The sequence below is a fragment of the Natrix helvetica genome, assembly GCF_964273705.1.
Source record: "Natrix helvetica genome assembly, chromosome: 5".
Classification (NCBI taxonomy): Eukaryota; Metazoa; Chordata; class Lepidosauria; order Squamata; family Natricidae; genus Natrix; species Natrix helvetica.
In genome coordinates this window covers 108,120,296-108,132,147 of record NC_138551.1, presented here as the reverse complement: position 1 = coordinate 108,132,147, position 11,852 = coordinate 108,120,296, and the positions used below count along the sequence as shown (strand labels likewise).

The following is an 11,852-nucleotide window of genomic DNA, read 5'->3' as shown; positions in this document are numbered from 1 at the left end:
ATCACATTTCGGACTGACAAATTCACTGCTAAGTGATGTGGTCATTAAGTGAAACATCCTGTGACTATGGCTTCTCCATTGACTATACTTGTTGGAAGCCAGCTGGGAAACACACAAATTGCAATCACATGACTGATAGTCATAAATGCCCATCAGTTGTTAAGCACCCAAATCTTAATCACATGATCGCGAGGAGGCTCCAACAGTCATAAATGTGACTACTAGCTATAAAAATTTTCAGCACCATCATAAATTTGAACAGTTACTAAACAGGACAGTTGTTTTAATACATATGTACCTAGAAGGTGCATACATGACCATGCTACATGCATACATTTAAATTAATAATTTATACTTTATGCATTTATTATATTATATATATTGTCAGGTTTCGAAAGGTTAATGAAAACAGCCAAACACAGAGACTGTTTGAAAATGCAGTTTATCTTCTTCCAGCATGAACTGACCAACAAAGCACTAAGGCAATGAATAAATTGTCAGAGTTGACATCCAGTGCCCCCACCACGTTTTATAGTTACTTGGTAATTAGGCTAAACCCCATCCCTGCCCGCGTGCACACCCATCACCTCGTGACCCAGAGAGAAAACCACCTGGCAATCAATCATGGATTGTTCTCAGTCAGTTATCAGTTCTGAAATGTTCTCAGTGGAAACCTCCCGGCAGTCAGTCATGAAGAGTTATGTAGAGTTCTCAGCTGGACTGCTTGTGGAGGAAGGAGATCTGCATGTGGTAAGCACAAGTCCTGACAGGTGGCCCAGCCCCCCCCCCCCCCCAATGGCAGCTCCAGGCCTCTGGGCTCATCGGAGCCGACATATATTATATATGCATACCGTATATCATAATGGTATGTGATTCACACAAACACACTCACACACAATTTATTATATTTATTTTAACTACAGCATCTATCACTAATTTAAACTAGTGACATTTTCTTATGTGAATAAAAATCCCATACTTTTAAAGTCCTTAATATTGATAAATCAGTTTGATATTCAAATCTTAAGGAGTGAATGAAAGAAAGAAAGGGATCTGCATTTGTTTATATCTGTATGATTTCAAAATGACTTATAATGTAGTCTGTCAACAGTATTTCAAACTTTCTGGACTCTCCTGGGTCTGCATAAAAAGGGAATGAGTAAAATCATGGTGTTCTTTATTTATTTATCTATATTTCATTTTCTTAATCACCTTTGTCCCTCAGAGTGGAGCTCTGGGCAATGTTCGAAATACAACTACAATAACAATTAAGTACCTACTTCAAATCTTTTAAAACAATCATATTATAACTACACATAATAATTTGACTTTGAGACATGGTTTAATATTTTCAGATGTAAACATTCTTTTGAACATGGACATTGACAATTGAACTACATAATCATATTCATCACAGTCTTCTCATTGCTAAGAGATCTGTCCTACAACAATGGAAAGACAAATTTATGGCCTCAATTACTCAGTGGATTAAAGATTTGATGTTCTTCTACTCCTGTGATGGTGAACCTATGGCACACGTGCCAGAGGTGGTATGCAGTGCCCTCTCTGTGGGCACGTGAGCTGTCACTCCAGTTCAGTTCCGGTGTGCATGCACGCTGCCTTCCATCGGCCAGCTCGTCTTCGGGTCTCTGCCATGCTTGCATGGGGGATGGGGGGGGGATTGTAGGGTGCATGCAGGGGCCCATGCACGCATGGGGGAAAGGGTGGGAACGTATGCGCAGGGCATGTGGGGGCCATGCGTGTATTGCATTCTGGGGGGTTTGGGCATGCACGCATGCATTTACGCATGCAAATTTTGGCCACTCGGTCTGGAAAAGGTTAGCTCTCAGTGTTTTACTCTGTATGCCATTATCTTTTACCTGAACTCAAATTACCATATTTTTCAGAGTATAAGACATACCTTTTTCCTCCCTAAGAGAGCACAGAAATGTTGGTGCGTCTTATACACTGAATACAGCTATTTTTGGCCTCTCGAACCCTCGCATCCTATTTTTGTGAAAAACAGGCAAAAAACAGGATGTTTTTGCCTCCCTCCCCCCCCCCACCCCCCAAGCACTCTGCAGGCTTCAGCAGGTCTGGGGGAAGGTAAAAATGCCCCTTTGGGTGAAAAATGGGGGCGTTTTTGCCTCCCCCCAGCCTGCTGAAGTCTGCAGAGTGCTCCTGGGGGCCGGGGAGGACAAAACCCTTTTTTTCTTACTTACCTCTTCGAAATCTCGGTGCATCTTATACACGTCTTATAGTCCGAAAAATACATTACCTTTATACATTCCAGGGCCATTCTCTTTGCTTCCTGATTCTCTGTGGATGGTCCTCTCATACCAGATTGTTCTGTGCCACTGAGTGTCAGCCAGTTAACAAAAATGAGCACTGTAGACTCACCACTACAAAAGAAAAACGAAAAACATGCTTATAGAGGAAAGAGGGGAAATTTGCAAATAGAAATGAGTATCAGAGTCCCAAAACTAAAACAGCCAAAATGCTCCAATTTATTCTCAAGAGAGATGTATCAGCAACATTATTTAGAAGTCCAATGATTGCAAATGAATAAACAAATACTATCAAATTTATTGAGGTATGGGTGAATCTCAAATATAAGGGTGAAGATTCGTTCTCCAAGCTTGTAGATTGGTTTCTGAACATTTCATTACAAGGCTAAGTAACATCTTCAGTGGAGTTTAAAGGTAAGGTTCCCCTCGCACATATGTGTAGGTTGTTCCCAGCTCTAGAGGTCATGCTCATCTTCGTTTCAAAGCCAAAGAGCCAGCACTATCCGAAGATGGCTCCGTAGTCATGTGGCCGGCATGACTAAATGCTAAAGGCGCACGGAATGCTGTTACCTTCCCACCAAAGGTGGTTCCTATTTTTCTACTTGCATTTTTATATGCTTTCGAATTGCTAGGTTGGCACAAGCTGGGACAAGTAACGGGAGCTCATTCCGTTACTGAGCGCTAGGGATTCGAACTGCCGACCTTTCTTCTTTTTTTTAAGTTTTTTTAAAATTTGTTTACATATCACTATGTGGACAGTGTGGTACCTGAATATCATGAATTTCATACAAAAAAATAGTATTATTCATATTTGTTTCATTTAACAATCATATAATACAAGAAGTAATACACTATATATTAAATTTTAATCTTTCACTGTTTAATTATTCAATATTTCAATATACTATCTTAATTATCATACCTTTTGATATGAATAGAATATTATCAATGATATTTATTACATTTAACAAACTTATATAACTAATATTAATACCAACATTTGTCTTAAATTAAGAATTTCATTATTGCTTATTCAACTTATTATTTGATTGTCCAATATTTCAATATATTTTTATATCAATCACCATATTCTATCATAATACAACCAAAATATTATTACTACATATTATTACATTTAGCATACATATGCATATTCATAATTATCATTTTTCGTTTAGTCAATAATTCTATGTATTGTTTTAATGCCCCATGTTATTTAAATACACGTATTAATACCATCTTTCATAAAATATTATCCATCATATTTATTACATTTAATAAACATGTTTAAATTAACCTCTTTCATTATTTGCTTATTCAATTTATAATCCTTCATTTTTTAATGATTCAGTATTTCTGTATGTTATTTTTGTATCAGTCTTCATCTTCTGCATATCATGTGTTTTAATATAAATAAAGTATTGTTAATCATATTTATTACATTTAACAAACCTACCGACATTCATATTAATATAATTTAGTAATATAATCCTTCTAATTCTAATTTCCCCTTATTATTGCTTCTCCTTATTACGTAAAATATGTATTTTATTAATCCCCCTTTCTCCAAATCCCCTCCAATTTTTTTGTTCTATTTTGTTATGCCACTACTATATTAAACATATTCCTTAATCTAACCATCGTCTCTGCCTTAAAGCTTTGATTATTTTCTTAGCTTGTCTTCCATTTTCTGCTTGTGTCTTTATTTTTATCTGTTTCTTCATCTTGCCTACTTATTTTAAACTTTCTTTCCTTTTCTATCCTTTTCCATTGTCTAGTTTCCAAAATATCTACTCTTGCCCCTATCTTTCTTCCATAAACATCTTCCTGCTTCCCCAGTTTCTTTTTTAATTTCCTTAGAGTACTCTCCCCTTGGCTTATGTCATCAGTCCCTGTTGGTTTTACTATTATCTCCCCCCCCCCCCAATTCCATTTGTTTTGTCTGTCTCTTTTTTCCATCCCCACTTCCAGTTGGATCCTCCTCTTCCTGGGCATCTTGAACACTCACTGCCTCTTGTATTATATTTCCCAGCATTTCATCTATGCTCTCCATTTTTTTCCATGATTTTCTGGTAATGTCTTGACAGTGTCTCCTTTATATTTTGAAATGCCGATGCCACCTCTTTCCAAGTTCCACTCCCTTCTTCTTGATAAAGTATCTCATTAAGTTTAATTGAATCCCCTTTTTTGTCCAATAATCCAAAGACCGTATGTTTGAGCTTACAAACACTTCTGAAAATATTCAATGTTTCTTTATATTCCAAGCTTAATCTGCCTGTTCCTCTGGAGTGCCCCTTAAATCTTCCAGCACCTCCTTAAATCCCTCTAACAAACAAAATTTTGAGAATGTGTTGTTCTTCTTTCTGTCACCAGATGGCACTCTTTAATTAAATTTCAATATTAAGCCGTTTTTTTTTTTTAATTTTCCAGGCTGTAAAGGGCCATTCCAATAGAATGCCTGTCCAGTTTAAAAACCCAATTTTCTATATTTTAGCAAATTTTTCTATCTTCTTTTTTTTGCCTCTTTCAATTTTAGTACTTTTTCAAAGTGCTGGCCGCTGCTGTATTAAATAATTGTGAACCCTTTTCCAAATTCTTTTTGGGATTTGAGAATTCAAATAAATAAACTTCTTCTCACCCAGTTCCACACTGTCCATCAAATTCACACCAGCACTGTGCTTAGATGGTCATTTTCTCTCCCACCTTTGTGTCATCCATCTTAGACTGTCTCTTCTCCTGTCGTGACATAGAGAAACAGCTCTGGTGTTCGTCAGGAGATTGCGATCTCTCCTTTGACCTCACAGACATTACTCCTTAGCTTCACCAGTCCTACAGAGCAGCTTTTCGGCTCCCTTGGAGCCACAAACAGGAGAAAACCAGCACAGGAACAGAGCTGACCGTTGTCTGTGGCTGAAGACAATGGGAGGCTTCACCCTCTCGAACTGCCGACCTTTCTGATTCACAAGTTCAGCATCTTAGCCACAGAGGGTCAATGGAGTTTAGGAGATGTCAATGTTAGAGTTTTTCTGTTTACAAGGGCTTCAGGTGTGGATGTGTCAAGTGAGGGTGTTGTGATGGGGAGCTTACATCAGGTGAGGATGATTGGGAGATGAAGTGCTCATTGGAGGCTGATTGGAGGGACTTGCGTGAGTTGATTGAGTTAGTGCTGTTTTTGGTTGGCTATGCGGTTGATTTGGATTCTGAGGGGTGTGTAGGCTGGTTGTAGGTCAATGTTTCTGTTGATGGAATTGCTTCTGGAGTGTCAGGCTTCAATGAACTCACGAGCGTGGCGGGTGGTGGCGTGGCCAATGATTTTTGTGTTGCTCCAATCGAACTAGTGCTGTTTGGTGTGGGTGTGGGTAGAGAATAAGGATTTGGGATTGTGGAGTTTGACTGCCAGCTGATGTTTCTGCATCCTGGTTTTCAATTGATGTGATGTTTTTCACACGTAGAATTGGTTGCAATGGTTACAGTTGATTCTGTACATTGCATTGTTTCTTTCATCCTTCTGTACCTTGTTTTGATTCTGGATAATTCCTGGCAGAGTGTGTTCCTAGGGGTTGGAGAATTCTGGCTGTCATTTCTGACAACCCTTTTGTGTATGGTAAGGTTAGTTTTTGTGTGTGGTTGGCTGTGTGGTATAGTGTGGTTTGGGTGCTATGTGTCGAAATACAAACTTTTTTGGATAGCCATTACAGAGAAATTGTCAAGCAGCCATTTATCTTCCTTGATGTCCAAAAACTGTGAGATGGACAAAAAACTATGACTGCTAGCTGGAATCTAATAAAGAGAAATTTGTACTATGAGATATCAGTTCCATCTATATTCTCTAATATCTAATAGTTTTATATATAAATATAGAGGTTTAGGCTTTTCTGTTGATCTATTTTATTATCTGGCTTACCCACCGATTAGAAGGTGTTTCCTCTCGCTGAAGAGAGATCTTGCCATTGGGATCTACAAAATCTTCAACCTATAGATCAAATCAAGATGTTAGTACATTAAAATGTATTTTATTAAACTATTTCAATACTTCTTTTCACTGTATTACTGGTGCATATACATCTACATGCATATATATATATATATATACACACACATCATAAATATTTTAAACATAGAAACAAGCCTTAAAATGATTTTGGAAAAGGCACTAAAATAATAGACAGTGAAAGATAAAAGTTTAGCAATAATTAAGCCAGTCTTAGGGTTCTGTTGATCCTCCTCAAGAGCACAATTTCCCTTATTTCTTACTAACACTACTGCCGATTTGAAGCAGAATGGGACAACTTGGCGCAAGTGGGTTGGCGCAGGCGGGTTGATGCAGATGAGTCAGCGTCAACAGATCAGTGCAGATGGCTCAACATTGCTGGTCCAGTACCAATGGATTTGCACTGATGGGTTGGCACTGATGGGTCAGCATCGATGGGTTGTCTGGGCGCACAACAAGTGCTCTCTACCCCTGGACTTGGGGACATGTCACTGCCCCTGGCATGACGAAGAGGGGAGGGGATCACTTATGAGCAGGGAGGGGTAACATCTGCACCAATTTATTACATATAAAAATATCTCACAACTTGCAAGATGTTATGATTTGAACATGAGGGATAAAAACAATATAAATAAGTGACTACGTAAATTATTGCTTTGCTGAAACTTCAATCTTCAATCTTGGAATGTAACAGAAAACAGCTGCTCACTTCTATTATTTGGATTTAAGGTTTGAATTTTAAATCTACTCGAAAGAGAACAAAGAGTTGCTCACCCCAACCTTCTGACCAACGCAGCATCCCCAGACCAAGAAAAACTGGACATGTGTGTTGTGTACATTTGTGTGTGTATGTGATGGTCTTAAAGACCTTCCTGGAGACCATGAAGCAAAAAACTATTTTCACCGAGGCAGCAGCACAGGAATGGCCTACAACCAAACTGCAGGAAGAAGTTATGATTTGTCATGCTTTGAGAGGTGCCAAATCAGAATGGATTTGGCATCTACTTCAAAAACACTATGAAAAGTGATACCCTTTGGGAGCTTTGCAGGAAGGAGAATTATACTTCTGCACAGCTCTACCTTGTATCTACTGTATGTAATTTGCTGGCCTTCACTTCAAGGATGTATGTTTATGCCTGTAATTTATTTACACTCCCTATTTGAGTCTATGATTTATTTACTGATCATCAAGCAATCACCACAGAGCCACCGCATGCCTCAAAAATCTTACTATATGGCTGAAAAGCACTGGCTTGATAATTAAATATCATTGGATTACTTAAATTTCACACATTTTTCTTATTATTTTGCTGAAAATCTTTGATTTGAGTCCTGATGTAGAGTGTGTGTGTGTGTGTGTGTGTGTGTGTGTGTGTGAGAGAGAGAGAGAGAGAGAGAGAGACAGACAGACAGACAGACAGACAGACACAGAGAGAAAGACACACAGAGAGAGAGACAGAGAGAGAGACAGAGAGAGTCATAGAGATCGCTCCTGGAGACACGAAGTGAAAAACAATTTGGCAGAGCCAGAGGCAGCACCCCGTGGCCCATTTTGACCAGCAGAGTGCTGCAGGAGGCAGCACCTTCTTCCCCTTCTCTTTAGCAACATCTGCCAACTAGAACTAGGTACCCTCCAAGATCTGGATGACTGTTGTTCAGAAGAGCCAAAAACATCTGACTCTTCACCCAGATCTTTGATGAGAGAGAGTGAGCCCCCTCGTATCACTGAGTTAGTCATCTTTTATCTTAATATTTACCTGTGATTGATTTAACTGTAATTTTTTTGATTGTTGTGAGCCACCCAAGATCATTGAGAATAGTATGGTATATCAACTTTGTAAATTATTACTAATATTAAGTTCTCCTCTAGGGCTGTGTTAGAGGTAGTAACAAAGATTGAGAGACTGTTTGACAGACAGTTTTTAAAGACATCTGTAGAAATTGTCAGTTCATTTATGCTCTGCTCCTATACCAAAATGTCAAGCCACATAGCAGTTGGGGACTCTACATGTCAGATCCCTAAAAGTGATACTGCCATTCAATTGGGAAGAGGGGGCCTTGGAGTCAATTTATTAGCAATACCTGTGACAACTGATACTTTACCATTGGTTTCCTGGTGCCGAAGCGCCTTGAGATCCCCTCACCTTTTGGAGAGTATTTATGATGGCCATGTGGGACGGTTCACTTTAATGTCTAAGGGAAGATAGCTATGGAAGTTGGTAAAGGAAACCTCTTCACACTTGTGTATTGGCTAAAATCTGCATTCTGACTAATGGGAGGGGTCTCTACTGCTTTAATTTTACTTGCCTTGCCTAAGGGGATTCAGACGTTGCTTTGAACTTAATGGTTTCACTTCTGCTTAATAAAAGCTTCCTTTTGAAATACTTCGTCTTCACTTTTTAAGTTACAAGGAGAGACAATCCTTACACTACATGTCTTTAATCTCTACGCTATGGAATTGAGACTATTTGTGCCAGAAAGTAAATCTCCCTTTCTCTGGAATAGCCGTTTCGAATGCAAAGGGTAAAAAATGCATCTTGAGCCTATGTTAAATGCCCACCTTGACCACGCCCACCCCCGGCCACATACCACCTCACCCTTCACCCCTCCGAGGTCAAACACAACCCTGATGCAGCCCTCAATGAAATCGAGTTTGACACTCCTGCTTTACATTATCATAAAATCAAGAATACAGGAAGACCTGACTCCTCCCCAAGATGGCTGCTGAGAAGTAAGGGCTTTCTTTCTTTTACTCGCAATCTATTACATACTCGCAATCAATACATTTATTGCCAGAGCTGGTTCTTTGGCAGTCTTGCCCCTGGAGTTGAATGGGGGCACTTAGGACTTATGGATAGCTGAGAACCCACCCAGGAGGGGAATCTTGAAGGCTGCAATTCCTTGTGGGAACAGCCAAAAAGTCAATGGGCGTTGACATCTCCTCCTACCAGCAGAATGTTTTTGTAAGCATGCCTGGGGCTTTTAAGTTCACTTTTTGAATTTTTGTTTTTGTTCTTATCTTTTAAAGGTTAACTGGCTGGCTGAATGTCAATTTATTTCAGCCCCTGCTGGATTCTTTCTGCTTCCTTTTCTGCTTTCTTTATTTGACTGCTGTTATAAATTCCTGCTTTCTATATAGAAACACGGCACACGACTCTGATTTGTATTTTATTAATCTGCAAAAACTTTTTGGGATCAAAACAGTCAGAAAATATCTTCTCTGCATTCTTTGTTTTGAACAACTACGTATCAGATTATAGAGAGCAGAAGGAGGCTGGCACTCAAGGGGGGGGGAAGAGTCTGGCTAGCAACATGCAATCTTTAGCTTGATTTTTTTTCTGAAAAGTCTATAAATTTGATGAACTTATAAAGATTGTGGGACACATTTTGAAAAAAAACAGACACTATATACTTTAGACCTACAAAAAGAACCAGTTTCAAAGAAACAAATTCATTGGGAAGAAATTCAGACATAAAACAACACAGATTGTGAAAAACATTGAGAAAGAAATGTGATTTTCAGCTGTAAATTGCCCAGGAAAACATATAGACTTAGAAATAGTAGAGTACAACTCCATATACACTTTCCGGGAGCTTAATACTGTGCTTTTATATAAAAGCAAAAAACTCTGTGTGGACAAATGGCAAATGGCTTTTTTAAAAGGGGTTTGAAAGAAAAGGGGGAAATGGTCTTAATACATCTAATTCAGGAATGATCTTTATCAGTTTTTGAGGGGAAGATAGTTGGGCTTTGGAGATTGGACATTAATATTCAAATCAATCGGCAATTGATAAGAAATGGTATAAACAAACAAATAGATCTGGGACCAATTAGGGCTAATATTTGAGGTAATTTGGGATTGAAGTAAATTTTCTACGAGTTGATTACAATATTAGTTAATAGAAGATCTTGCAATTTCAATATTGTCTTTCTCAATATTGTTCACAAATTGTTTATTATTGTTGTTGTTTTCTGTTAGTTATTTTGTTATTAATATAGTTTATAGATGACAGGCTAACAATTTCTAAATAGATTTAGACCCATAGAAGCACAGCACCCTCACATCATCAGTTGTACCTACCTACCTGCCTGTGTACCATAACTCACTCTCATACCCTCCCATATGTGCACCCATCTGAACTTGAACCTGACTGTATCACGCTCGTGTGCCCACTCTCAAACACAATTTTTTTTAATCATTATATTTTATAACATCCCAATTTATAGGCTGTAAATATAGCATTTAATATTCTGCAAAATGTTTTTTTTTATTAGGTTTTTTTAGCACATTGATTATACAACAAAACCCAAGCATGGCAAATTCTTGTCCTCTCACCCAATTCTCCTAACATCTACTGTCATTTGTTTTACCTCCACCATGGTTTTTGGCAATAATTCTGCTCTAAAAAGTTGCAACATTGCCTCCATTATGTTTTTCCAGCCCTCTCGTAAAATATCACCATGTCGATGAGCCAAGTGGAACACAGTCTTTGCTGCAATGTGGGCTTTTGGATTGCTTCCAAAAACTGTTGGCAAATTCTCAATTGACTGCAACAGAAAAGTACAAATAAATAAATAAATAAATTTGACTAATATTTCACTACTTTCACAGCCTATGTATTGCAGTCTGTAACTAGTTAGGTAGTTCTTCACTCTCTGTAAGGTTACAACTAGATACTGCTTCTTCCCATAATCTATCCCTTATCTAGAACTCATCCATAAGACATTGACTTTTCAATCCTGGTGTTAGCAAAAAAGTCTTATAAAGATTTGCCAGAATTTCATTAAAACATGGTTTATTTTGACCTTGATAAAATAAGCCAACTTTATATTCTTTTCATTTACCTATGACAATCTAAATCTTTAGTTCTTTCAAATATTGTCATAGTATTTGATGTCTCTTCAATTCTTGTTTGTCCCATTGCATAGGCTGCTTTGGGCTTAACACACAAGATCTGCAGTCTCTGGCAGGTTTAGAGCTCTGAGAGATCAGGGAATAGCCATTTTTCAACCATGGTTGGTGGATTCAAAAAACACTGGGTTCACATGTAAATAATCCTCTTTTACCTATGACAATTGAGCCCAAAATTTCTGTTGCTAACCAAGATAGTTGTTAAGTGAGTTTTGCTCCATTTTACAATCTTTTCTGCCACAGTTGTTAAGTAAATCTCTGCAGTTAAGTTAGTAACATAGTTTGTTAAGTGTAGTTTGTAGGGACCTAGGGACACTACAATCGTCGTAAATCTCAGACAATTATGAATGGTTACTAAATGAACTATTGTAAGTCGAAGACTACCTATACTTCCTTTTGTGGCATCTTTATGTTCAGAAATTGGCTCAACTAAGTAACATTGAAGATGTTACCTAGTTGGGTAATGAAAAGTCTGCAAGAAAACAAACTAAGGAATTTCCACTTTTGAAATTGCTTATTAACTGCTCTTTCAATTATTATGAATTTTGGATCAACAGGTTTTACAGCAGGTTTTATACCCTGATGAATTTTCTTCAATTCTTAGTGAAATACAAGTTTTAAATACAAGTTTAAAGACTTTTTAAAAATGGAATAAACAGC

At 37.9% G+C, this 11,852-nt stretch overlaps 1 protein-coding gene across 5 annotated transcripts in view; it reads right to left on the bottom strand.

Moving 5' to 3' along the window:
• GBF1 (golgi brefeldin A resistant guanine nucleotide exchange factor 1) overlaps window positions 1-11,852 on the bottom strand; it is a 197,108-nt gene that overhangs the window by 60,458 nt on the left and 124,798 nt on the right. For all 5 annotated transcript variants that reach the window (XM_081956539.1, XM_081956541.1, XM_081956540.1 and 2 more), the window contains exons 24-26: window positions 10,652-10,828; window positions 6,197-6,261; window positions 2,279-2,402 (exon numbers count right to left, since the gene is read on the bottom strand). In XM_081956539.1, the coding sequence (XP_081812665.1) occupies window positions 2,279-2,402; window positions 6,197-6,261; window positions 10,652-10,828 (366 nt within the window). The remainder of the gene's footprint in view (window positions 1-2,278; window positions 2,403-6,196; window positions 6,262-10,651; window positions 10,829-11,852) is intronic.